This window comes from Eleutherodactylus coqui, chromosome 5, assembly GCF_035609145.1.
Source record: "Eleutherodactylus coqui strain aEleCoq1 chromosome 5, aEleCoq1.hap1, whole genome shotgun sequence".
Lineage (NCBI taxonomy): Eukaryota > Metazoa > Chordata > Amphibia > Anura > Eleutherodactylidae > Eleutherodactylus > Eleutherodactylus coqui.
Genome location: NC_089841.1, coordinates 90,542,985 through 90,570,870, shown reverse-complemented (window position 1 = coordinate 90,570,870; position 27,886 = coordinate 90,542,985). Strand labels below are relative to the sequence as shown.

Sequence of the window (27,886 nt, the reverse complement as noted above, 5' to 3'; positions counted from 1 at the left end):
AAGTAAATACAAAGGGTTCACATCTAGATGCAAACCATTCATCAATTCCAAAAATAGACAGGCCAGAGTTAAATTTGCCGAAAAACACCTCAAGAAGCCAGCCCAGTTCTGGAAAAGTATTCTATGGACAGATGAGACAAAGATCAACCTGTACCAGAATGATGGGAAGAAAAAAGTTTGGAGAAGAAAGGGAACGGCATATGATCCAAGGCACACCACATCCTCTGTAAAACATGGTGGAGGCAACGTGATGGCATGGGCATGCATGGCTTTCAATGGCACTGGGTCACTTGTGTTTATTGATGACATAACAGCAGACAAGAGTAGCCGGATGAATTCTGAAGTGTACCGGGATATACTTTCAGCCCAGATTCAGCCAAATGCTGCAAAGTTGATCGGACGGCGCTTCACAGTACAGATGGACAATGACCCCAAGCATACAGCCAAAGCTACCCAGGAGTTCATGAGTGCAAAAAAGTGGAACATTCTGCAATGGCCAAGTCAATCACCAGATCTTAACCCAATTGAGCATGCATTTCACTTGCTCAAATCCAGACTTCAGACGGAAAGACCCACAAACAAGCAAGACCTGAAGGCTGCGGCTGTAAAGGCCTGGCAAAGCATTAAGAAGGAGGAAACCCAGCGTTTGGTGATGTCCATGGGTTCCAGACTTAAGGCAGTGATTGCCTCCAAAGGATTCGCAACAAAATATTGAAAAAAAAATATTTTGTTTGGGTTATGTTTATTTGTCCAATTACTTTTGAGCTCCTAAAATGTGGAGTGTTTGTAAAGAAATGTGTACAATTCCTACATTTTCTATCAGATATTTTTGTTCAACCCTTTAAATTAAACGTTACAATCTGCACTTGAATTCTGTTGTAGAGGCTTCATTTCAAATCCAATGCGGTGGCATGCAGAGCCCAACTCGCGAAAATTGTGTTACTGTCCAAATATTTCTGGCCCTAACTGTATACGTACATATGATAATACATAGTATGTTATGCTGAATGAAGACAATGTCCATCTGGTTTTAACATTTATGTTACATAAAAATGTTTTGCGAAAAGTCCTTTATCAAGCTTAAAAAAAAAAACCATTGTTAGAAATCTGTGGGGTCCTTCAATTACTCCTGGGCTGTCCACCCATGCAAGGAACAGGGCCTGATTTCATCACAAGGATTCTTCATCACAGGAGATCCCACCCTCAGCTCTCCCTCTGTACACGGACATTGCCGTCGATCATGACACACAAAGGATGCAATGGTGCGTTGCAGCCTTTAACCCACAGGCAATGTGACAATGCAGGTACAAGGCCTAAAGTTTATTTGTAAGGGCTTTCGGGCCTTGTAACTGCCTAGTGCGATATGAAATGAGGTCTTTTTAGTGTTAGCAGAGAAGAAACTAGACTTGTCCTGCAGAAATACCAGTAGTACAAGTTCTGTTACCTACATGCTCCTCTGTGGTGACTCCATGAGGTGAATATGATTGGGGTCTCCTCATGTCAGGGAGGTTTCTTGATATTATTTGAGATTTGCGCTAATAAAGTTATCAGCTCTCCTTTTTTAGGTTAATATCTTAATAAAAGTTATGTTTTAGTATACCACTTCTCTCAGTAAATATTTACATAATTAGCAACCCATCTAGGAGTCAGGAAAGATGTTTATCAGTGAGGCAGCAGCCATCTTGTAGATGCATTGGCTATCGGGCTTTTAACATTTGCCCAGTCCTGTCCCAGGCACTCGATATTAACCCTTTCCAATCCAATTTGTATCCTGATTTTCCTAGGGAGCTTACTCTTTTTCTGCCATTCTACAACAGCGCTATATGCTGGCTAAAGTCAGTACTGCATGAGGTGACACGTTGGGTAGGCTCCAGCAGCAGAGAGGCTGGCAATACACAGTAAGAGAACCCTGACAGATGTCTTCCAACGTTGCGGGACGGTCAAAACGTGGTTTTTTTTTTCCTTCCTCAGGGCGCCTACCCACTTGCGTTGCCGATTTTCGTGCGTGAAAAACGCTGCGTTTTCGCGTGTTTTTCTGCGCGTTTTTTGCAGCCCTCCATTGACAATCATGGGTGCATTAAGAGAAAAATAAGGACACATATGCAACTGACAGTTCCTATGTGAAAAAACCCCACGAAACGGAAAAAAACCCCAGATGGACAAGAACACATTGTATACTAATTGCTCTTGAGAAAAAACGCAAAACATCGCAGGAAAAAAAAAAAAAAAAAAAAAAAATCGCCAGTGGGTAGGCGCCCTCACAGTGATGTTGAAAAGTAAAAAAATCTCTGCATGTCCTATTTTTTCCCCATCCCTCGGAACACATCGCCCATGGTTTTCAATGGGACAGTCAAACACATTGCTTCCATTGTCAGGTTTCCCATTGAAATCAATAGGAAAAACTTGCCGATTCTCCGACGTGAGTGAAGTAAGTGCTGGCGGATGGCAATTTCACTGAAGTGATGCGAGGCGTTTTTGCATGAAAAACGCCTCACAATTGCAGGTAAAACACATTGACAAGAGCAATATCGCGCAGGGTTTTTTTGGCCCAATATCAGGCTTGCCCGTGTGAAGGTAGCCTTAGGGTATACCGGACTATGTCTCATTGCATTATACACTTTCTCCTCAGTATGCCATTCTCCCAATCTGAAATAGACGAAAACCTCCACGACATAAAATGCCACTTCCTCCCAGCATTGCCAGAGTAAACAAGCTGATTATAAACAGTCAATCTTACCTCCAGATTTTTGCTGGCGACATTCTTTACAACGGCGGGAAATAACTCCGAGGCATTTTTTCCAGCTGAAATCATCTTGAATAGAACAAAAAAATGAAAGTGGGTCAGAAAGACTGACAGATGATTAAAACATGGCATGCTGGTCTATCCAGGGCACCGCTGATCATCTGCTCTGTCTGCAAACCTTTACCAAGGCCCTCTAATGTCTGTCCCCCTGCCACGTGTGGGGTCAGTAATTATCATCTGAGGCACAGCGTACTGCACGATACACTATGTAAACCTACACATATATAATGTATACACATATAAAGCGCAAAACAAACATTTGTGCTAAAACATATAATAGGTTTAGATATTGTCGTCTTTTAATAGAGTTTTCCATCTGTTCAAAATTGCTGACCTAGGGACAGAAGAGGTAGGTCATCCACAGCTGATCTGAAGGTCCCAAACTATCGGCTGTTCACCGGGCCGCTGTCATCCTGTTTGGAGCATGGAGCAGATAGCGCCATACAGTGGTCTGTACTGCCATTGCAGGCATAGTTCCCATTCAAGGGCATGGACGAAGTACGGAGCAATCCGCTTCCAGCTCCGCACAGGGTGACAAAGGCCGGGCAAACCGCTGATCGGTCAGCAGCCAGGCAATGGACACCTGCACCGGAAACATTTTTGATGTATTGTGGTCAGTGTCTCAACATTCCGTATTTTCAATACTTTTTGTAATAAAGTTTATTTTAAAGTTTCTTGTTCTACCACTGACTGAGCTGGATTTTCCCCTTGGTGCAACTGGTCCACATATGGTTGCTCGAACACTTCCATGTTCTGTCCCCTTTGGTATTAAGGTATTTGGACAAATTCTTCAGCAGGGGCCCGAGTATGGTAGACCTCCGCCTATCTGCTACTGATTCTAAAGCTTGACCGTCAATAGCTCAAAACTAGCCAATCCCTTAAGAACATGTCCTATTTTGGCCATAAAACGCAATAATTCATAGAGGATTTTCATCTCTCGTTTCAAAAGCCATAACTTTATTTTTTCTGTCAACATGGCCGTATAAGGGGGCTTGATTTTTGTGTGGCAAACGTTTGTGTCGTACAATTTTTGGGACCATATAATGTATTGTAAAACTTTTATAATTTTTTTTTTGAAGGACAGAGAAAAAACTAATCAATTCTACCATTTTTTTTTTTTTTTTTTTACAGCGTTAATCAGGCAGCATAAATTACATGACAATTTTTTCTGCATGCTGGTATGATTATGGAGAACACCAAAAGTTATTTTTTAGGTTTTTCCACAAAAAAAAACAAACAACTTTTTTTGGAACTTTTTTTTTTCTTCACACTGCTGCATTTTACGCGCTGCAGCTTTTGAATTTTTCCATGAACAGAGCTCTGTGAGGGCTTGTTTTTGCTTTAATAATCTATAGCTTTTATTGATACCCTTTTTTGGTATATATGGCTTTTTGATCATCGATAACGCGTTTGAGAGGCAAAAAAAAAAAAAAGCATTTTGCCTCCATTTTTTTACAGTTTTTGCCATGCAGCAAGTTCAATGTATTGTACAGGTCATTACAGATACGATGATACCAAACATATATGTTTGGGTTTTTTTTCCCATTTCTTTTTATACAAAACAGAAAAGTGCACAAAAAGGGTTTTTTTAATGTCCCTGGAGAGGATCTGAACCATTAAAGCTCTGAATCGCTAGGATGATGCATTAATGCTCACATTAGTGATCACAGGCCATGGCAGACTTGGACACCGATGTTGCGATTGTCCGAGATTATATCGCAGAGGGACGATGATGTCACAAAGCGAGCGCACTTCCTTTGTGAACCCTTTACATTCCACAGTGTACATTGATCATGGCTTGTGAGGGGTTAAGAGCAAGGATAGACGCTTTCATTGATCCCCACTGTTGCAGCGGGAGGCCAGCTTATCAGTCGCAGCCGGCTCCTGCTGAGGGCTCATTCACAGGACACAAGTTTACGTTCTGTTGCATTAACCATCACCCTGCTAGAAAGTAATCTTTCGTCCTGTGGGGTTTAGGGGTTAATTAACCATTTCTGCTTAGAATTTTTCTTCCAGTTTTCTGAAACCTCTCAATATTTTGAGTATGCTAGTAATTAGTGCCTAAATAGATATTCTGGATTATCAAAGGCCAGATTAAAGAATTTTAATATACTCCTCCTCATTGTGGAGCATGAGTGATTCAGGTGATTAACACCAGCAGTCGGGCGATCCCATTTCTTTTCTGCATGAGGTCACCAACATTTATGGTCATCTATAGAGAGGACAGATCACCGATAGGATTACAGTCACCATCTGAAAATGGGCATTATTGGCCTTTTTTTCAGTAACAAACCAACATTGTGTTTGTTTTAATGCCAGAACAGATCACTTCCCTGAAAGGTTAATTTTAATGGAAAAAGCGAATAGGCCATCACCTTTCCAAAAGGCCGGTAGGATGCCCCAACACTCATCTACTGTGTGCGGCTACCTTTAGTCACCTCCCTGCCTGTAGAAACTAATCGTTGCCAACCCTGTGCTTTAGTACATTTCTATTACACTCATTATAAAGTGAGTGGTGCAGGTCAGCCATATAAGTGATCCATACAGAATAAGAGAAGAGTCCGTACCCCAACAATCCTTTTCATTGCTTCCAGCTTAGAAGAGTCTTTGTTACTTTCCAACATTTGCTTCAAGTCTTCATTCCTACAAAAGAGAAAAAAAAAAGGATAAAAATCACAAAAAAATATATTAAAAAAAGTTTCAGAAAAAGTGAAACTGAACCTTAAACAAGAACATGCCAAGACTTTATAGGGGCAGATTCGTTTCAGGATACTTGATAACAAGCGAAATACCTTATTAGTGAGCGTCAAATCTGTAGTTAAAGGAAATCCTGTGAAGTACTACAACTCCCAGTGTGCTCCATGCTCACCATATTTACCACCGCCTAGTGGTCTACTCCACTGAAACGGATTCTAGTTTACCAAGAGCAGAAACCTCTCAAATATAAAATCTGCAGAGAGGTGTATAGAATCTGCATGCAGCAGTTAACGATACCTTTACAACGGGCGATTACGGCCAGAATTCTTGATGGAAACAGCGAATGTGGGCGATAATCATCCCATGTGACAGGGCACCGAGCGAGAAATCACTAACTTATTGGAGTCGCTTGGTTTTCAGCAGAACTAAAATCCAAGCTACCATCGGGCCGTGTAAACAGGAGGCGCTGAATGTCTGAGTGACTCCTGTTTACTGTGAATGGAGGCGGGTGGCCACAACGATCCCCGGCCACTCCACCGCCACTCACTTGACTAGCGTTTCTGTGTCAAGCACATGAGTGTCAGGCGGTAGCTCGTGGGACAGGCGTTTGGTGCTTATGCACCTGACAGTCCTGTGTAAAGGAGCCTTAATATACCATTTTAACAGGAAGTAAATCCAATTTTCTGGTGGCACCACTGCAAGGGAACTGACGCATCAAGTTATTCTCATGTAGGGGAAACGCTGCAGAATTTATACAGCTGAATTAGCTGCAGAAAAGCCGCAGTATTTTACAGTAGCAGCAGATATTGACGCAGATCTGCACCAAAATCTGCCGCGCATATTCTGTGATGTGTGGCCAATAGTCTTACACAGCTTCCACACAAGTCAATGGGCTGTATGCGTTATGCATAGGCATGTTGGGTTCAGCAAAGAGAGAAGCTCTTTGTAGATGCGGTGCAGTCTGGCTAATAAAGAGCGGTCCGGAGTGCTAAGCAGGAGTCGTCCAGAACTCTTATTATTGATGGGCAGGGACTCATCACTTGGCATCCAAGTCCATCAGCTGTTCGCCAGGCCCGCTGTCAGTGCAGATAGCACTATCAACATTGTGGCCCTGGTTGGTACTGTAGGCTCAATTCAATGGAGGCCATGATTGCAGAACCAACCCAGGTCGCTGCAATAAAGAAAGTGCTATCCGCTCCCAGTGCTGTTTGCTGTCAGTGGGCCCAACAAACAGCTGATCAGTGGGGATCCCAAAGAGCAGACCACCGCTCATCAGCCATTGAGGACCTGTCCTCAGGATAGAGCAAGAGGAGACATCCAAGACAAGCCCTTTAACTTCATATGGATGGCATCATAGGGGTTCAGCCATTGCAAATGGCATACAGTGGCATCCATTGCCAAGAAGCTCCCACTGTAAAAAGGATACATTTTTAATGAATGCCTCTGTATGCAATAGTGCAGTCCACTAGACTATTCCATACAGGAAAAAAATAAATATCAGCATATACCAGCCGATAGAGGTTAAGACGACACTTTTTTTGCCCTCCCTCCAATAAACAGTGAAAAAGTCTGCTCCCGGCGCATGCATCAAATGTACACATCAAATAGTGTGAAAGTAGCATAAGATTTTAGTGGAGTGTCAGTCAAGAAGGTTGACTATTTACAATCAAAAATGGTTTGGTACCGCGTTAGCCAGAAGAGCAAAATGTGATTGTTCCCAGCAAGAGAAACCAAGTAATCTAGTAGATATGATACCTTTTAATAGCCAACAGCAATACATGATGTTATAGAAAGCTTGTGAACCAACGCAGGGTTCTTCTTCAGGCTTAATAGATTGTGTATAAATATCCATGCCTCTTCAGATCCACTTATAACATACATACTTATAACAAGGCACAGATATGGATGTGAAGAATTTGCACTTAAAAAAATACTACAATAGAAATACAAACATCTTTAAATAGTCACTGATAAGGGAGTGAAGGTTTTATGGTCCCTGAATTAGTGTTAGGGGGTCACCAGGCCAGCAGTGTTATCGGTGCTAAAGATTTCTCATACTTCCCAGTCATGCATAAATCCTCATGAATAATTTAACCCTCTATTGAACGTGTCAAAACTTGTTATAAATTTATATTCCCAAATTCTTCTATGGCTTTGTGACTTGAAGTTTTAAGTTTTAAGTTCTCGCTTTAAGTTTTTCTCCTGTTTCTCCAACATAAAAGTCCCCCAACAGGACATTTACTGGCCCGGATCAGGCACACATCAGACGTGAAACAGGTGAATGTCCCTGGCATCTTTTAGTTCTGCTGTGTGTTGGGGATTTGTAACCTGTCCGCGGTCCGTACATGTGAGCAGGTCTTCGGATCTATTTCATTTAAACCTGAAGAAGAACCCTGCGCTGGTTTGGAAGCTCGAATTATCATGTCTTTTTGTTAGCCATTAAAAGGTATCATATCTACAAGATTACTTGGTCTGTCTTGCTGGGAACAATCACTATTTACAACAACACAATTGTGAAAAAAGCTCTGGACTATAGTACAGCCCGGAATTTAAGTTATAAGAAAAGCGCACGAGCTTGTTCACATCTGTGTCACAGATTTCATTCAGAGCCGCCATCGCAGATTTCTATTAAAATATGGATTACATAATGGCATCTGGATGGACCCCAATATAAATCAAGGTTTGGCCCCTAAAATGTAGCAAAGTACCGTAAATACTCGAGTATTAGCCGACCCGAGTATAAGCCGAGACAATAAGTTTCACCACAAAAAACTGGGAAAACTTATTGACTCGAATTTAAGCAGAGGGGGGCTTTTTCAGCACAAAAAAATGTGCTGAAAAACTAGGCTTATACTCGAGTATATATGGTAATTAAATTATTCAACGGCAATGTGAACAAGGGCTTTGTAATTCAACACGCATGCCTTAAATTCGGTCTCTGCATGTCTTATTAAAATAGGATTTATAATCCCATGTAATTTAAGCAGAGGTAATATGACACAGATGCTACCGGATAGAAGTGAAGATCTGCTGGAGCAAGAAGGTTCCATTGGTTGGTGGTTTGAGCTACTCAGCTGCTGTTATCAGCTGGCTCCCAAAACCACCGAGAGCAGGGCAAGAGGTAAAGTAAACACAAATCGGGCAAAAAAAGCTCTAAGCCAAGCAGGTGTCAAAAAGGCAGTTCAGTGCTAATAATTAAAATCCCATGCATTTTATATGGTGTTTCCATATTTTTGTTTACCCCATGTATGTGTGTGCATACAAAACCATTGCAAAGAAAAAAGTGCAACAGGATCCACAAGCGACACACAGAAAAGCTCCCGAAACTGGAAGAACTACATAGTTATATAAAATAGGTTTGTCATTCCAGCCACGAATGTTTATAGGAGTATGACACAGGGCTGGTAATAGCGGGCGGCAAACATATGTATGAAGTCAGAGTCTTAATTAGTGAGGAAGTGCAAACCACAAGGTGAAAGTGGCATCAGTTGTCACTTTCGTGTTCCGTAAACTACATTATGGGGCTCAATAGTGAAGAGATGGGGGTGGGGTCTGGGAAGCAGCTTTTATACTCAGCGAGTTCCCCGTTCCAGCACTGCTCCCCTGAGAAATCAGCATGCGCATACACAGCATGACTCTTCAGAAGGCTATGTGTGCGCGGTCTCCAATGCATTTCTATGGGACAGCCTTATGGAAAGAGTCAAACTATAATCGTACGCTTATTTCTTGAGGGCACAACATTAGAACGGGAGACCCAGCCAGTTCAAAACAACAGCTAATAGGATCCCTGTCCAATAACGCAGTTTATGGGGCTGAAAGGTGGTGACAGATGCCCTTGAAGTAAGCCCCTTCATAAACTACATGCAAATAGCCTCCACTCCACTTTGTCCGAATGGAGGAGTATAGCTTATTTTACAACATTGCAACCAGTAATATATATAAAAATATCTATCTATCTTATAATTTTACTATTGATGACCTATCCCCAAGATAGACCACTATAGTTAATGGGCAGTAGTCCGCAGCTCAGGGTGCCAGGCAATCAGCTAATAAACCCCTTTAATGCAGGGTAGTATGCGATTCTGGAAAATAACAGAACCCGTGTAGGCTACAATAATTCAGAAATGGCAATGGACCATTTCCAGGTATTTAATGTAAAATTACAGAATCGGTAGGTTTTCTTTTTCTATGCCTCATTGAATACAAGCGGTCTGACAAGTTTACAGAGATCTAACCTTTCCGGTTACCAAGTACTCAGCCCCGGATCCGAGTCCATTACCATAATTTTTTGAGGAAGGAGGATTAGTACATAAAATCCTATTGATTGGGGTGTACAGTCATAGGATGGAGGGAGGGATTCTGCAGTATCAGCGCGGCATATTTGTTGATTTGATTATAATGCTTTCTACTGCAAACATCCACATGACTCAGAATGGCGATCCCCTCTGGCCACACGTTACAGCACTTCTATCATATGCTATTTAGATGGTCAACGCACTTTGAGATAACTTGGGTTGCTATGATGCCAACATAACTAACAAAAGTGCAAATAACTATTTACCTGCAATTATATTTTTGTGCTAAGAAAAAAAAATTCCTCTGAAGTGCTGGCCACTAGGGGTCTCCCTTCTAATCTGCTGTTCGCTGCCAGTTTTAAGGTGAAGTCCATCTCTAGTAACAGATGGCTTTCAGGAAGTGGAAGGAGAGAGTGAGGTCTCATGTTGCCCATAACAGTCTATGAGTGGAGGATAATTCAAGATCGGGATACTGTTTGCTTCTCAGATTTCCTGCTTGTATAATGCACGTTTTGTAAATAAAGCAGGAAATCTGAGATGCAAGCAATATCCCAATCTTGAATTATACTTGTATAGAAAGTCAAAGGAAACGGGTGGCTAACTCAGTTTTGCAAGATATGCCAGCAAAGGAACAGGGAGCAGAAGCGAGCCAAAGGTGGGAATGATTTATTTCATTTGAACTTTATGAGTGGAGGAAGCTGCGGCAGAGGGAGAGACACAGGCTCTTAAAGCTACTGCGATCACATCTACACCGCTCAGTACTTCTGCAGTTTCCTCCATAATGCTAAAATGAAAAACAGTTTGGTACCGTGTTAGCCGGTAGTGCAAAATGTGATTGCTTCCAGCAAGAGAAAGCAAGTAATCTTGTAAATATGATACCTTTTAATATCTAACAAAAATACATGATGTTATAGCGAGCTTTTGAAACTATGCAGGGATCTTCCTCAGGCTTATGGAATAGATCTGAAAACACATGCATTTACACATACATACATACGAAGAGGCACAGATATGGGGTGATTATTTTGCAGGAAAAAAAAATATCAGAACAGGATAAGGAGAGAAATAAATACTTAATTAGTCCACTGATAAGGATGTAAAAGTTTTAATGTTCCCTGAATTAGTGTTTGGGTGGTCACCAGACAAGAGTGTCATCTGTGCTATAGATTTCTCATACTTCCCTCTCACACATGAACCCTCTTAAATTTAGGTCTCTGTTGAAAGTGTCAAAGGTGGTTAATAAACTTGTACTCCCAAATTCTTCTATGGCTTTGTGATTTGAAATTTTCTTTTAATATGGTGACTTTTATATGCTCTATGTTGTGTCCATGACAAGAAAAATGCTCGGCCACAGGTAATTCAGTCTCTTTCTTTCTTTGTGTCACAGTGAGATGATCTCCTCACTTTCAGTTTTTTCTCTGTTTCTCTCACATATCGGCCCCCAACAGGACCTTTATTGCCCCGGATCAAGAGCACAACATTGGATGTGGAACATGTGAATGTCCCCGGGATCTTATAGTCCTGCTGTGTTGGGGATTTGTATCCTGAATTGTAGCTCACCACTAGAGGCACACAATCAAATGACCAGAGCCACCAGAATACCCAGAAATCAATGTCTCCGATACAGAGAAAGAAGGAAATGATCGGGTACCTCTAGCAGTGACCTACAATCCGCAGCTAGAGATACTAAGGAAAACCGCAAAGAAACTCCATCATACCCTACACAAGGATGACCGTCTGAAAACCATATTCCCGGACCCTCCCCTGTGTTACAGGCAACCTCCAAATTTGAGGAACTTTGTAATCAGGATTGCATTGCCCTCCGACATACAAAAAGGAACTTATCCCTGTAATGTAAGGAACTGTAAGACCTGCTCACATGTACTGACCGCGGACAGGATACAAATCCCCAACACACAGCAGGACTATAAGATCCCGGGGACATTCACATGTTCCACGTCTGATGTTGTGCACCTTATTCTGTGTAGTCAATATCCTGTTGGGGGGCCTTGTATTGGGGAAACAGGACAAAAACTGAAAGCAAGGATGAGATCTCATCGCCACACAATTAAAGAGAGAAAGACTGAATTACCTGTGACGGAGCACTTTTCTAGTCACGGACACAACATAGAACATATGAAAGTCCCCATATTAAAATACAATTTCAAATCACAAAGCCACTCTGGCCTGGTGACCCTTGAACACTAATTCAGACACCATAAAACTTTCACATCCTTATCAGTGGACTGATTATGTATTTCCTTTTCTACTCATGCTGTTCTCTTATTTTTTAAGTGCAAATTAAATCACACCATGTCTGTGCCATTTCATATGTATGTATGTATAAATGCATGTGTTTTCAGATCTATTCCATAAGCTGAGGAAGATCCCTGCATAGTTTCGAAAGCTCGCTATAACATGTATTTTTTTTAGCCATTAAAAAGGTATCATGGTCTACAAGATGACTTGGTTTCTCCATAATGCTGTAATGTGTGTACTATAGAGAGCAAAATCTAACGTTTTCTCCATTTGCAGTGTGTAGAAAGCAAAAACAACAAATCTCTACATGTCCATTTCAGCTTGACACCGTTTGGAGATGTTACAATGTCTCAGCAGTGCCACCTACTAGCCTAGGTGCAAACTTGTATTAAGAAAAAAAAAAAAGTCACAAAAAAAAACATTTTTTCATACATGTGCAGTTCTATGTGTCATCCGTGTGCCAAAGCAGAAAGCACACAGATTGCATTTGAGTGCCATCTATTTCTTTTCCCCATTGACTTTTAAGAATGTCTCTCGTCCATGTAAAAGGATCAAAATAGTGCATGTGAGGAATTTTTCACACAGTTTGGCCGTCTGCACACGGGCGGAAATTCCGCGGCGGGATTTCCCGTGGGATTTCCGCCACTGAAAGTTTGCATAGGAGTGCATTACAATACGCGCTCCTATGCAGACGGCCGCGGTTTGGCCGCGCGAAATCTCGCGCGGCAAACAAACCGCGGCATGTCCTATTTTTGTGCGGGGCTCGCACTCACCCGGCCGCAGGCCCCGGTCTGCGCATGTGCCGGCTGCGCGGCAGCCGGCACATGAAAGAGTCGGGGCCGCCAGGCGCGGGTGAGTACGCGCTCGTCTCTGCAGGCTCTCGGGTCGGGTCCCGCGGCGAGAATTCTCGCTGCCGGATCCGACCCGCTCGTCTGCAGGCGGCCTGAGTCTGCGAGAAAAAAACTCAATAGTGTGTTTCCACATAGAATACAAGTCCGTATATCGTCCATGCGTGGTCCGTTTTCTTAAATGGCTAGTGTTCTGGGGACCTTAAAGGTCAACCATTGACTTTTAGGAAATCTACTTTTAAGGGTCATTATAATATGACTGGGAATATGGGCCAAAACCAGAATCTTCTGCAAACAGCAGTTTTTGTCCCTCAAGGTACAGTAAAGTTTCTGGCTCGTTCACTGACAAACCTATGATGTGGTTTGAGAGGCATACAGTTTCCACTTGTGGAGAACGTTTCGTGTGAAGAGACTTAAAATGGGTTTCCAGGGTTATCTTGTTATTTGTATAGCACCAACTTATTCTGCCGAGTTAACCTTGAGCCGGCTGAGCCATGCGGGGATTGAACTCGCAACCTTCAGGTCGTGAGCGAGAGCTTAGGACTGCATTTCTGCTGCCTTAGCACTCTGCGTCACACGAAGCTGTAAAAAAAAACAAAAAAAAAAAACTCAGCTGCTTTCTTCCCAACACAGTGCCACCCTTGTCCATGGGTTGTTTCTGGTATTGCAGCTCAGCACCCACTCACTACAACAGAGCTGAGATGCAATACCACACACAATCCTATGGACAAGGGTGGCACTGTGTTTGGAAGAAAACCACTAAGTTTTTCTATCTTTGGACAACCCTTTTAAAAAGCCATGCAATGCTTCTCTGTGAAATGTGATATGCCGGTTAGAGACGTTACAATGCCTCTGCATAAGTAATCAATCAATGGTTTAAAAGCGTGTCATTGCTTCAGCTATTTTTCCCTTTTTGATAAAGCAGTGGGTCAGGAGTAATTAATTTCTAATATACTATTCCTTTGGCTCTTGATATACTTGCATTTGTGCCTTCTTATCACAAGGTGTGATGAGACCTTCCTCGTCTTTAGACAAAGGGGAACACATATACCCCAGATGGACCGGCCCTGTTCCCAGACGGTGCACTTAGGTAAAACCAGATTTTATCAAAGTTATATTACTAACTGTTACATTACTGCTAAGAAATTCCTCATGAGACACTTATTAATACACACAATAGCCTTACTACTATTCCCTATAACATGCTTATTGGAATTTGATTGGATGCTGAGGGAGCGAGGCGAGCATGTGATCAGCTCAAGTCAACTTTACTATAATAGGATGTATTCAATCAACGTCCTTCAGAAGAGCGCCTGAACATAAATGTGCTCTATTTGCTGATGAAATGTTACTATTCATATCCTCCCCCTTGGTCTCCCTTCCCAACATCTACAACATATTAGATAAGGTTGGGCAGTCGCTAAATTTAAAAATCCCCCCCCCCCCCCAAATGCTCAAACTCTTAAAACTAAATTTTGATGTCAGCTGGGTAGACAAGCACCTCCCATACTTGGGATTTACCTTACCCATTCCTTTGAGATCCCCCACTGATAAAGTGGTTAGAACAAGACCTCGTGTCATGGTCAACACAAAAGTTCTCATGACTAGGTAGAATCCATTAAATTAAAAGGACTTGATTACCTAAGATACTATACTTGTTTCGAGCCCTGCTGGTCCTCTCTAACGTTGAAACACCTTCAAACCAAGATGCTCTCCTTTATCTGGATAAGCAAAACTAGACGCGTCCAACAAGCCTCTTTATATGCTCCCCGAAATGAGGGTGGCTTGGGAGTTCCCAGTCTCCAAAAATACTTCCACATGGCCCACTTGGCACAATTGTCTGTTTTAATTTCCCGAGTCCATAGACCCTCCTGGATTGATATTGAGTCCCTGGCAGTGTTCCCTATGCCGATTGAACAAACCCTTTGGTGTGAGGCGAAGAAAAGGCCTGCAGTAATGCGCCCAGCCCTCTCAATCTCACTCGAGATGTGGGATAGATTAGCCAAAAGATATGAATTCACATCAAAACATCTCCCAATGTCGAACCTGTTCGGTAATCCCGCATTTCCTTCAAGCCAGGATATTAATAACTAAGTGGTGGATTGCGAAAGATATTACGCGGATCGCAGACGTAGCAGACAGATTAGGATTCCGCGCAGTTCACTCAATTCCAGACACGGAAATCTTTCACCTGCAGCAGATTAAACATTTTGTACTGTCTCTAACTGAGGAAAGACGCACATTAGCTACTATCGCCATCTTTGAAAGCGTCTGCAACACAATTTCAGGTGGTGCAGGAACCATTACCAAGCTTTATTCCAATTTTTGACACCACAGGGTAAACCCTTTTACACGACTAAGGCCTCATGTCCACGGGCAAAAGAAGAATTAAAATCCGCAGCGGATTTTAACTCTTCTCCTGCCCGCGGATCTGCACCCCATAGGGATGCATTGACCACCTGCGGGTAGATAAATACCCGCGGATGGTCAATAAAAGTGATTTTTTTTAAAATGGAGCATGAAAAAATCTGGACCATGCTCCATTTTCGTGCGCGTCTCCCGCGGGGACGGCTCCCGCGGGCTTTTATTGAAGCCTATGGAAGCCGTCCGGATCCGGAGACCAAAATCGGAATTTACTCACCTGCTCCGGATCTTCCCTTCGCCTCGGATTCATCTTCTCTCCGTCGCGGCCGGATCTTTTTTTTTCTTCGGGCCAGCGCATGCGCGGGGCACGCAACCGACGTGCCCTGCGCATCCGCCGGGCCGAAGAAAGAAGATCCGGCCGCGACTGAGAGAAGATGAAGCCGCGGCGAAGGGAAGACCCGGAGCGTGCGAGAGGTGAGTTAATTCTTATTTTTATGCCTCATCTCCGCGGGGCAGGAGGGACCCGCTACGGATTCTACATGGAGAATCCGTAGCGGGCCTGATTTTCCCCGTGGACATGAGGCCTTAATGGGAAGAGGAGTTGGGAGAGGAACTATCGATATCTAACTGGCATACAATAGCTAAGACAACCGCAAAACTGTCCATCACTGTGTCTATTGCAGAGGCAGGATATAAACTTCTTATTGCAATGGTACCTAATCAGAGACATCAGGCTTATGCTTCCAAGGTTGCGGTGGGCAGGGCACGTTCTTATACATTTGGTGGAAGTGCTCTAGATACAAGTATATAATTTGATACTTTTCATCACAAATGTAAATCTGCGTAAATCCCTGTGGGAGGCACTCTTGGGAAGGTGGATACCTGATGTACCCAAACATATGTCCCGATGGATCTCCCTTGAGTGGCTACTGCGTGCTCTTGGAGGTAGGCCTCGGTTAGCATTGACCTAGTTAACGTTAAATTGTCGTGGATAATGACCAACGAGAAATTGGCCTCCCTCCTGATGGACCAGGAAGACCTCTTTGATCGTATTTGGGCATCCTGGTATCAATATTCCCTAACTATGTGGATCTGAAAACCCACGGCCTTAGCCCAGACTACCCCCCCGCGACCTTAGTCAGACTGTTAGTGTTACCTCTACATCTCCTGTTTAACAGGAAGCGGCTCAAGAGAAACCATGAGATTGGAAGAATTTCATAGGCCAGGCAGATAGGAAGACGCCCAACTTTAAACCATCCCCCACACCCTCCCTACAACCCTCGTGTCTTGACCCCAACAACCCCCCTTTTTTTGTGTTGTTTATATTTTGGCAGTCATATCTCAAGATAATTATTCCTGCCAACAACACTTTTGAATTGGTAAAAGAAAGGAGTTTGCTCTTTTATCAGATGTGAATAACTTTCTACCAGGATTATAATCTTCAGTGAGGCATTCTAAATCCGATGTTTATTGAATAATGACTGTATGGTTTATATAGGTTTCAATCTATATTTTTATTCATTCCAAAATCTAATATAATTCATGAGAAACAGAAGAGCACCTGAGACCCCATAGAGGGTCACGTGTTTCCATCTCCGATGGATAGTAATAATTAGGCATTGATAAAGCTACAATACCCATTGAATATCACCTAAATTGAGAGATTACTTCTCAAAAGGATCACTACATGGCCTTCTAAAGCCCATTTAGACACAACGATTATCGCTCAAAAGCAGTCTTTTGAGTGATAGGCCCCCTGCAGACGGACAGGAAATTACGCGCAGAAAACAAATCGCGGCATGCTCCATTTCTGTGCGGGGCTCGCTTGTCTTCTGCATCCCCCGCTCGGAGCGCAAGGTGATCACTCAACGTTTGATCACCTTGCGCTTAAAAGGCACACAGCGATTATGGCTCCAAAGTCGCTCTAAATACATCTTTTGAGCCATAATCATTGTGTCTAAATGGTCCTCAAGTCTCCTTATATCTACTAAGCAGTCTCAACAAGAAGAAACCATGCCCCTCCTAAACCAACATCATAGGTCTCCCACCCAGGCAGCTGGAAACCTACATCACACTGATGAGGGGCAAAAATCCCGACACAGTCTGTCTGTACACAGTTCTCTTTTCCTTCTGGATTAGAGTGACATTTTTCGTAACATGACTGGGAATATAAGACTACCTATACAAGGGTGAGCACGATATTGGGCCAAAAAAACTCTGCCCGATACCGTGCTCATGAATGTGCTAGGAGATTTTCAGGCAAAAACACCTTGCAATGCTTCAGAAAACCACTCCGATACACTCGAGCAAAGCTCACACGTGATAGAGGATCAGAAGTGTTTCCCACTGATTTTATTGCATGCACATCGCACGGAATGCGAGAGCCATGCGATGCATTAAAGGTCCCATTGGAATCAAAGGAATTGGGTTTATATAAGTGCGAGATTCTGGGCCATATGAAAGCAAACTAAGGCTCAACTCACATCTGTGTTAGAGCTTTAGTCATAAATTCATTCTTAGGCTCCATTTTTGAAGCAGAGAAACAATTAAAATTGATATAAACAGAATGGAATTGAAGTATGACTGAAGCCCTAATAAAAATGTGAATAGAGCCAATAGGTGGCGCTGGAGAGGCATTATAACATCTCCCATTTGCAAACCAAAATTTCCTAGAGGAGCATTTCAACACCCTTTTTAGTCTTTTCACCCCAACTAGGTGGTTTCAACAGGGAGAAACTGTACTACCCCCAAACCCAACTGGGCACAAGGCGCAGCCCTACAGTCGTGTCCCCCCCCCCCCCAACCCAACTGGGCACAAGGGCAGCCCCCCCCAACCTAAACGTGCGCAAGCTCAGCCCTACAGTCCCCAACCCCAACCCAAACGGGCGCGAGCCCTACAGTCCCCCCGACCCAAACGGGCGCGAGCCCTACAGTCCCCCCGACCCAAACGGGCGCGAGCCCTACAGTCCGTCCCCCCGACCCAAACGGGCGCGAGCCCTACAGTCCGTCCCCCCGACCCAAACGGGCGCGAGCCCTACAGTCCGTCCCCCCGACCCAAACGGGCGCGAGCCCTACAGTCCGTCCCCCCGACCCAAACGGGCGCGAGCCCTACAGTCCGTCCCCCCGACCCAAACGGGCGCGAGCCCTACAGTCCGTCCCCCCGACCCAAACGGGCGCGAGCCCTACAGTCCGTCCCCCCGACCCAAACGGGCGCGAGCCCTACAGTCCGTCCCCCCGACCCAAACGGGCGCGAGCCCTACAGTCCGTCCCCCCGACCCAAACGGGCGCGAGCCCTACAGTCCGTCCCCCCGACCCAAACGGGCGCGAGCCCTACAGTCCCCCCGACCCAAACGGGCGCGAGCCCTACAGTCCCCCCGACCCAAACGGGCGCGAGCCCTACAGTCCCCCCGACCCAAACGGGCGCGAGCCCTACAGTCCCCCCGACCCAAACGGGCGCGAGCCCTACAGTCCCCCCGACCCAAACGGGCGCGAGCCCTACAGTCCCCCCGGCCCAAACGGGCGCAAGCCCTACAGTCCCCCCGACCCAAACGGGCGCAAGCCCTACAGTCCCCCCGACCCAAACGGGCGCAAGCCCTACAGTCCCCCCCGACCCAAACGGGCGCAAGCCCTACAGTCCCCCCCGACCCAAACGGGCGCAAGCCCTACAGTCCCCCCGACCCAAACGGGCGCAAGCCCTACAGACCCCCCGACCCAAACGGGCGCAAGCCCTACAGTCCCCCCGACCCAAACGGGCGCAAGCCCTACAGTCCCCCCGACCCAAACGGGCGCAAGCCCTACAGTCCCCCCGACCCAAACGGGCGCAAGCCCTACAGTCCCCCCGACCCAAACGGGCGCAAGCCCTACAGTCCCCCCGACCCAAACTGGCGCAAGCCCTACAGTCCCCCCGACCCAAACTGGCGCAAGCCCTACAGTCCCCCCGACCCAAACGGGCACAAGGCTCAATCCTACAGTCCCCCTCAACCCAAACGGGCGCAAGGCTCAGCCCTACAGTCCCCCCCAACCCAACTGGGCAGAAGGGTAGCACTACAGTCCGTCCCCCCCCCCCAACCTAAACGTGCGCAAGGCTCAGCCCTACAGTTTCCCCCCCAACCCAAACGGGCGCAAGGCTCAGCGCTATAGTCCCCCCAAACCAAACGGGCACAAGGCTCAGCGCTACAGTCCCCCCAACCCAAACGGGCGCAAGGCTCAGCGCTACAGTCCCCCCAACCCAAACGGGCGCAAGGCTCAGCCCTACAGTCCCCCCAACCCAAACGGGCGCAAGGCTCAGCCCTACAGTCCCCCCGACCCAAACGGGCGCAAGGCTCAGCCCTACAGTCCCCCCGACCCAAACGGGCGCAAGGCTCAGCCCTACAGTCCCCCCGACCCAAACGGGCGCAAGCCCTACAGTCCCCCCCGACCCAAACGGGCGCAAGCCCTACAGTCCCCCCCGACCCAAACGGGCGCAAGCCCTACAGTCCCCCCCCCGACCCAAACGGGCGCAAGCCCTACAGTCCCCCCCCCGACCCAAACGGGCGCAAGCCCTACAGACCCCCCGACCCAAACGGGCGCAAGCCCTACAGTCCCCCCGACCCAAACGGGCGCAAGCCCTACAGTCCCCCCGACCCAAACGGGCGCAAGCCCTACAGTCCCCCCGACCCAAACGGGCGCAAGCCCTACAGACCCCCCGACCCAAACGGGCGCAAGCCCTACAGTCCCCCCGACCCAAACAGGCACAAGGCTCAATCCTACAGTCCCCCTCAACCCAAACGGGCGCAAGGCTCAGCCCTACAGTCCCCCCCAACCCAACTGGGCAGAAGGGTAGCACTACAGTCCGTCTCCCCCCCCCCCCCAACCTAAACGTGCGCAAGGCTCAACCCTACAGTTTCCCCCCCAACCCAAACGGGCGCAAGGCTCAGCGCTACAGTCCCCCCAAACCAAACGGGCGCAAGGCTCAGCGCTACAGTCCCCCCAACCCAAACGGGCGCAAGGCTCAGCGCTACAGTCCCCCCAACCCAAACGGGCGCAAGGCTCAGCGCTACAGTCCCCCCAACCCAAACGGGCGCAAGGCTCAGCCCTACAGTCCCCCCAACCCAAACGGGCGCAAGGCTCAGCCCTACAGTCCCCCCGACCCAAACGGGCGCAAGGCTCAGCCCTACAGTCCCCCCGACCCAAACGGGCGCAAGCCCTACAGTCCCCCCGACCCAAACGGGCGCAAGCCCTACAGTCCCCCCCGACCCAAACGGGCGCAAGCCCTACAGTCCCCCCCGACCCAAACGGGCGCAAGCCCTACAGTCCCCCCCCGACCCAAACGGGCGCAAGCCCTACAGTCCCCCCCCCCGACCCAAACGGGCGCAAGCCCTACAGACCCCCCGACCCAAACGGGCGCAAGCCCTACAGTCCCCCCGACCCAAACGGGCGCAAGCCCTACAGTCCCCCCGACCCAAACGGGCGCAAGCCCTACAGTCCCCCCGACCCAAACGGGCGCAAGCCCTACAGACCCCCCGACCCAAACGGGCGCAAGCCCTACAGTCCCCCCGACCCAAACAGGCACAAGGCTCAATCCTACAGTCCCCCTCAACCCAAACGGGCGCAAGGCTCAGCCCTACAGTCGCCCCCAACCCAACTGGGCAGAAGGGTAGCACTACAGTCCGTCTCCCCCCCCCCCCCCCCCAACCTAAACGTGCGCAAGGCTCAACCCTACAGTTTCCCCCCCAACCCAAACGGGCGCAAGGCTCAGCGCTACAGTCCCCCCAAACCAAACGGGCGCAAGGCTCAGCGCTACAGTCCCCCCAACCCAAACGGGCGCAAGGCTCAGCGCTACAGTCCCCCCAACCCAAACGGGCGCAAGGCTCAGCGCTACAGTCCCCCCAACCCAAACGGGCGCAAGGCTCAGCCCTACAGTCCCCCCAACCCAAACGGGCGCAAGGCTCAGCCCTACAGTCCCCCCAACCCAAACGGGCGCAAGGCTCAGCCCTACAGTCCCCCCAACCCAAACGGGCGCAAGGCTCAGCCCTGCAGTCCCCCCAACCCAAACGGGCGCAAGGCTCAGCCCTGCAGTCCCCCCAACCCAAACGGGCGCAAGGCTCAGCCCTGCAGTCCCCCCAACCCAAACGGGCGCAAGGCTCAGCCCTGCAGTCCCCCCAACCCAAACGGGCGCAAGGCTCAGCCCTGCAGTCCCCCCAACCCAAACGGGCGCAAGGCTCAGCCCTGCAGTCCCCCCCAACCCAAACGGGCGCAAGGCTCAGCCCTACAGTCCCCCCCAACCCAAACGGTCGTCAGGCTCAGCCCTACAGTCCCCCCCAACCCAAACGGTCGTCAGGCTCAGTCCTACAGTCCCCCCGACCCAAACGGGCGCAAGCCCTACAGTCCCCCCGACCCAAACGGGCGCAAGCCCTACAGTCCCCCGACCCAAACGGGCGCAAGCCCTACAGTCCCCCCGACCCAAACGGGCTCAATCCTACAGTCCCCCTCAACCCAAACGGGCGCAAGGCTCAGCCCTACAGCCCCCCCCAACCCAACTGGGCAGAAGGGTAGCACTACAGTCCGTCCCCCCCCCCCCCCAACCTAAACGTGCGCAAGGCTCAGCCCTACAGTTTCCCCCCCAACTCAAACGGGCGCAAGGCTCAGCGCTACAGTCCCCCCAAACCAAACGGGCACAAGGCTCAGCGCTACAGTCCCCCCAACCCAAACGGGCACAAGGCTCAGCGCTACAGTCCCCCCAACCCAAACGGGCGCAAGGCTCAGCGCTACAGTCCCCCCAACCCAAACGGTCGCAAGGCTCAGCGCTACAGTCCCCCCAACCCAAACGGGCGCAAGGCTCAGCGCTACAGTCCCCCCAACCCAAACGGGCGCAAGGCTCAGCCCTACAGTCCCCCCAACCCAAACGGGCGCAAGGCTCAGCCCTACAGTCCCCCCAACCCAAACGGGCGCAAGGCTCAGCCCTACAGTCCCCCCAACCCAAACGGGCGCAAGGCTCAGCCCTACAGTCCCCCCAACCCAAACGGGCGCAAGGCTCAGCCCTACAGTCCCCCCAACCCAAACGGGCGCAAGGCTCAGCCCTACAGTCCCCCCAACCCAAACGGGCGCAAGGCTCAGCCCTACAGTCCCCCCCAACCCAAACGGTCGTCAGGCTCAGTCCTACAGTCCCCCCCCCAACCCAAACGGGTGCAAGGCTCAGCCCTACAGTCCCCCCCCCAACCCAAACGGGTGCAAGGCTCAGCCCTACAGTCCCCCCCCCAACCCAAACGGGTGCAAGGCTCAGCCCTACAGTCCCCCCCCCCAACCCAAACGGGTGCAAGGCTCAGCCCTACAGTCCCCCCCCCAACCCAAACGGGTGCAAGGCTCAGCCCTACAGTCCCCCCCCCAACCCAAACGGGTGCAAGGCTCAGCCCTACAGTGTCCCCCCCAACCCAAACGGTCGTCAGGCTCAGTCCTACAGTCCCCCCCAACCCAAACGGGTGCAAGGCTCAGCCCTACAGTCCCCCCCCCAACCCAAACGGGTGCAAGGCTCAGCCCTACAGTGTCCCCCCAACCCAAGCCAACTGGGCACAAGGCTCAGACCTACTACAGTCCTCTCAAAATCCAAGCTGTATTGCGTGAGAAATATATTCTTATTTGGAAGCTTTTGGTATCCATTTCTCATACAGGTAGGTAACAAGCAGTATCAATGGTATTACTGCTCAGCATCTCTTTCCCAGTTTCTAGTTAGCCATCTTTGCATCCCCCACCTCCCATACTGATGCATAGCAATGCAGATCTGCAATTCAGGAGTTTGAAACAATTGTTGTGGTACCATATTAGTTTCAGCCAAGTTTCCCAAAGACAGAACTAACATATATACAGCTCAACTATATATGATATTAAACAACTTGATAGAAGATGGTAACAACATCATGTATACACCACACACTATAAGAAAACAAAACCATCAAGTGGCAAATCATCTAGGTGACATGTAATGGAGAAGAGGCATCAAAATGTGAATGTTCATACATACCCCAGGATCAGTTCAGAGGATCGCTGCTCCCCGCAGTTAAGACCTATTTCCTCAGCAGTGGGCTCAGGACTCAGACTAAGCTGTAGGTTGTCAGCCACATCCAGGACAGACTGGATGGGGGACGTAATGTTCACTTTCTTCAGTAATACTGCATGCACTTCCATGTTACACACAAATCTAAAGGAACCAAGCGCAGTAACGTTCCAGCCTTGATCTTCTGATAAGTCCCGGGGACACAATTATTGTGGCAGGACAGGATATAAACTTCATCCAGTACACAGAAAACTTCTTACAAGTTCCAAAGCTCATTTCCCTTAAAAAACAAGTGCTGCCAGCAGTCACAGCCTAAAGGGACACAATCATCCGATCTAAATGAAAAGGCTGAGGGGCGGCCTGAGTAACAAGCGTCTCATGCTTCTTATATATACACACCGTATAGGTCCCAGGAAGAAAGACAAGCTTGAGAAAGTTCCTTTTTTTTTTCTTCTTCACTCGTGGGAAATCTTAAATGCCATAAGTTCGCATTTCATGCTCACAAGGTTCAAGTGAAAAAGTGAAGTAAGGCCAATCTGCTCACATGTCCCCATAGAGAAGAAGAAGGGGGAAAAAAGCGCACAGTAGCTTCCCTATAGATAACCTCTAGCACTAAGAAATGCTGTTCTACAAGCCCGAGTGAGCATGACCCTTCCCATAAGGTGTGTCTCCTTCGTGGGACCCATTCATAGCCTCATAAAGACGTTAATGAGTTTGGCTGCTTCAGTCGTGTTTGAAAGGTAAAAAGCAATTGCCTTCCTACAGTTATTCTAGCACGACCTGCGACATGATGTGACAGCTGGAAAAAGTCCAAAACTGATAGATTGTTGGTTGCAGACTGCAATTTGCAAGTGAGTTTTCAAGCCTAGAAGCCATTCTAAGTAGCACACAACGACGACTCCATCAGGTTATATTAGCGATGGTTGTCTAATGGGTGCTGCCAATCCTAAATCACACTCAAATCGCAGCCAGATTGCACTCTAAAATAGTCATGTGACTTCAACGCAACAGCAAGGTAAAGAGTAGTAGTGCTCCCCTTGTAGGGTTAATGCATGCGAAGTGCAAGTCGAAATGGTGCCATCTTCCGGAACCCAATATAATTCGAGAAGTACAAAGGAGGACAGCACACTAGGTGTTGAGGCAATAATCTTGCAAAGAATTGAATGGTGGCTCCAATAATGTGACAAGGTTTTGGGCTGGGATAGCCCTTTATCAAGCCATTACTATAAAGTATGGGCACCGATGTCTGCCAATCACACTCACAGAGTGGAGGTCACCACCATTCTGGTTCAGAGGCATGCCTACTTCCATAGTGGGGTAGCCTCCCTCTTGCCGAGACAGATGTGCTGTTCAGAAACCCAGGAAAGTTGGTGTCTATATTGGTAGTAATTCAGCTTTCCAAGAAAAAGATATATGAGGAAGGGACTGAACAGGATCATTAACTGGGCAAGAGAGGAAAACTCAAAGGCTCAGGCCCAATGTCCACGGGCGGATATTATAAAATCCACACGTCTCTCGCGTGGGAGATCCGCAGCTCTAGCCGCCTATAGAGATGCATTAGCATCGGCATGGCAATTTAAAGTGATGATTTTTTTGGGATGGCACACGCGGGAGGAAATCACAGCATGCTCCCTTTTTCTGCGGATCCCGCGGGACAGCTTCCATTGAAGTTAATGGAAGCCGTCCGATCCACGGCATAGCCACAGCTGTCACTGTGGACATGCCACAAATCCGTGGGAAAACAGGAGATGAAAAAAAAATTTTAAATTGCGTTGCACATGCATCCAGCAGGTCGCACGCACGTCCGGACGGATCCGGCCGGCACAGAGGAGATCCGCGCTGGATCTGGCCAGCTAAGAAAATGTATTTTTCTCTCCGTGTCCGCCGGCACGGCTGGATTCTGCTGCGGGATTCAGCAGTGGAATCCGTTTGTACAAGTGGACATGAGGCCTTAGGGCTCATGAGCTTCAAAATAGCGAAAGACTGAAATATGGTGCTAATCTGTTCATAGGGTTGTAAACTTTTTTTTCCCCCACAAATACAGCTATGTGAGGCCTTTGTTTATTTGCAAGATGATACAATATGGAATGTTTTATGCTGGGATGGCGCTATATCAAGCCATGCTGCTGCCTTGATACAGTCAGGGTAAGAACAAGACTTGGTACTCAATTACTGTGACTTGCTACCAATTAGTCTTCCTCACTAAACTCTCCCCTCTATTCTGAATGCCGCCAACAGGCTTCTCTTTTTGTCCAACCACAACACTGGCCGCCCCCCACCCCTGTGCCAGCCACAACACTGGCCGCCCCCCACCCCTGTGCCAGCCACCGCACTGGCCGCCCCCCACCCCTGTGCCAGCCACCGCACTGGCCGCCCCCCACCCCTGTGTCAGCCACCGCACTGGCCGCCCCCCACCCCTGTGCCAGCCACCGCACTGGCCGCCCCCCACCCCTGTGCCAGCCACCGCACTGGCCGCCCCCCACCCCTGTGCCAGCCACCGCACTGGCCGCCCCCCACCCCTGTGCCAGCCACCGCACTGGCTGCCCATCAACTATAGAATACAATTCATCAGTTTAATCCATAAGGCCCTCCACAGTGCTGCACCGCCCTACATTTCCTCCCTTATCTCTGTCTACCACCCCACCCGTGCTCTTCGCTCCGCTAATGTCCATATACCAAGTTCTCCTTTAATCAGAACCTCCCACTCCCGCCTCTAAGATTTCACCAGTGAGGCACCAGTTCTCAGGAATGCACTACCGCAGACACTCAGATTAATCCCCGGCACCCACTATTCTAAGCGAACCCTTAAAACACTTTTTTTTTTAGGGAGGCCTACCATATTTCCTCATCTAACTTCTCTATTTTGATACTTCCATCTATTAAGCCCTGCCAGGCGCAGGGTTTAATAGGCTGGCTTGCATGGCAGACACTGAGGCTTTAGGGCAGGCCTCTAGTTGCCATTGCAAATCCATAACATCTTACGATTGCATCGCACGATGCGGATGAATGACAGGGGGAGCCCCCTACCCCTTTCAACTGCTTGCATGCTGCAATCGCTGTTCGACGTGGCATATAAGATGTTAAATGGCTGATAAGAGGATTTTTTCTGCTTACGGCCATTAGAGCGCAAGCTTAACTGTTCGACTGTTGAAACCCAGCTCCTTCCAGCACGGGATTCCCGTGCCAGCCTAAGGCCAACTTCACACTGGCAGGCGCAATATGGGGCTGTGAATCTCGCCCCCATATCGCGCTCTCCACCATGTGAATTCCCCGAGGATGCGAGGCGTTGTCATGGCAAAACAGCCTTGCATCACTTCGGCGAAGAAGCAATCCACTTGTTGCCACGTCTGTCAGCCGCGGCAGGAAGACGACTTTCAATGGGAGACCTCGCCATGCTGCCGCCGTTTCCATTGAATAAAATGGGCGCTGCGATGCGAAATCACACAGCAAGATAGAACATGGCGAGATTAGTTTCCTGCATAGCATCACATTGTGGTGCCAAGCAGGAAAACATCACTCGTGTGTATGACCCCATTCAAAGAGGGTTCATGGTTGGGCATCTCGCAACACACAAATCTTGCAAAATTTTAGTACCCCTGTGAAGGCATTCTTGGGCTAGGTCACCCTTAAAACGTAGCAGCCTAGTCTAAGGCCCCTTAGTAACAGCTATAAAAAGAGAACAGACACACACAAAAAAACTGTATATGATTGGCCACTAAGGGGTTAAACCCCTTAAAAAAATAAAGTTCTTTGGGGGGATTTTGGTCATTATATCACATTTAAAAGGGAGCTTTAAAAACGGGGTATTTAATTTAGAGAAAGCAAAATTTGTACATCCTATTAGTTAATTCTGGAGTTCAAGAATGCTTTCATCTATAAACAGCTCCACACCCGACCAGAGGTTGTGTCCGGTATTGCAGATCAAAGCGACTGAAGCAAAAAGAGTTGAGCTGTTGTACCACGCACAGCCTGTAGACATGTTCGACATGGCGGTCTTTTAGAAGAAAGAAGCCATGTTGTTCTAATCCTGTACAACCTTTTTAACCCTTTAGTGACATGACCAATTTTGGTCTGAAACTCGTACAGAAACACACGTCTTGCATAGCGAAGTCAAACATATGCATGGTGTGACCCACTATGGCTTTTTACGGATGACCATGTAACAGTTTTGAAGAGCCCCAAGTTAAAAAAAAACAAACAAAAAAAAAAAAAAAGTCCTAGAATAGCAATTGTTGGGAGAATGGGAAGTATTTAGTAAGACAGATTAGTAGAGCGGGGAGGTTGAGATGACATTTTGGGGCGCCCCCTAAGGTCTCACACTACAATATTCTTCAGTGTTACAAAACCATAGGTTCCTGTATCTTTATAATATCCCTGCGTTACGCCCCCTGTCCACAGGCGGGGCGGTGTATTGCTAGTGATATTCCGCCGCTGGGGAGAGAACTGACAGTTCCCTGCAGGGAGCCTATTTGATAGATAGGCTCACCGAGGAGAATCACGGCAAATCGCAGCATGTTCGGATGCGAGACCCGCGAGCAGAGAATCGCTATGATTCTCCGCTCGTGGACAGGGGGGCGGCGCTTTCTATAGC

At 47.9% G+C, this 27,886-nt stretch overlaps 1 protein-coding gene across 2 annotated transcripts in view; it reads right to left on the bottom strand.

Moving 5' to 3' along the window:
• AP3B1 (adaptor related protein complex 3 subunit beta 1) overlaps positions 1–27,886 on the bottom strand; it is a 230,603-nt gene that overhangs the window by 188,140 nt on the left and 14,577 nt on the right. The window contains exons 1-3 of one of the 2 annotated variants that reach the window (XM_066602844.1): positions 23,263–23,656; positions 5,371–5,446; positions 2,738–2,812 (exon numbers count right to left, since the gene is read on the bottom strand). In XM_066602844.1, the coding sequence (XP_066458941.1) occupies positions 2,738–2,812; positions 5,371–5,446; positions 23,263–23,426 (315 nt within the window). In that variant the 5' untranslated portion in view covers positions 23,427–23,656. Of the gene's footprint in view, positions 1–2,737; positions 2,813–5,370; positions 5,447–23,262; positions 23,657–27,886 lie in introns of those variants that run through there. The other variant, XM_066602845.1, reaches the window with a different exon arrangement.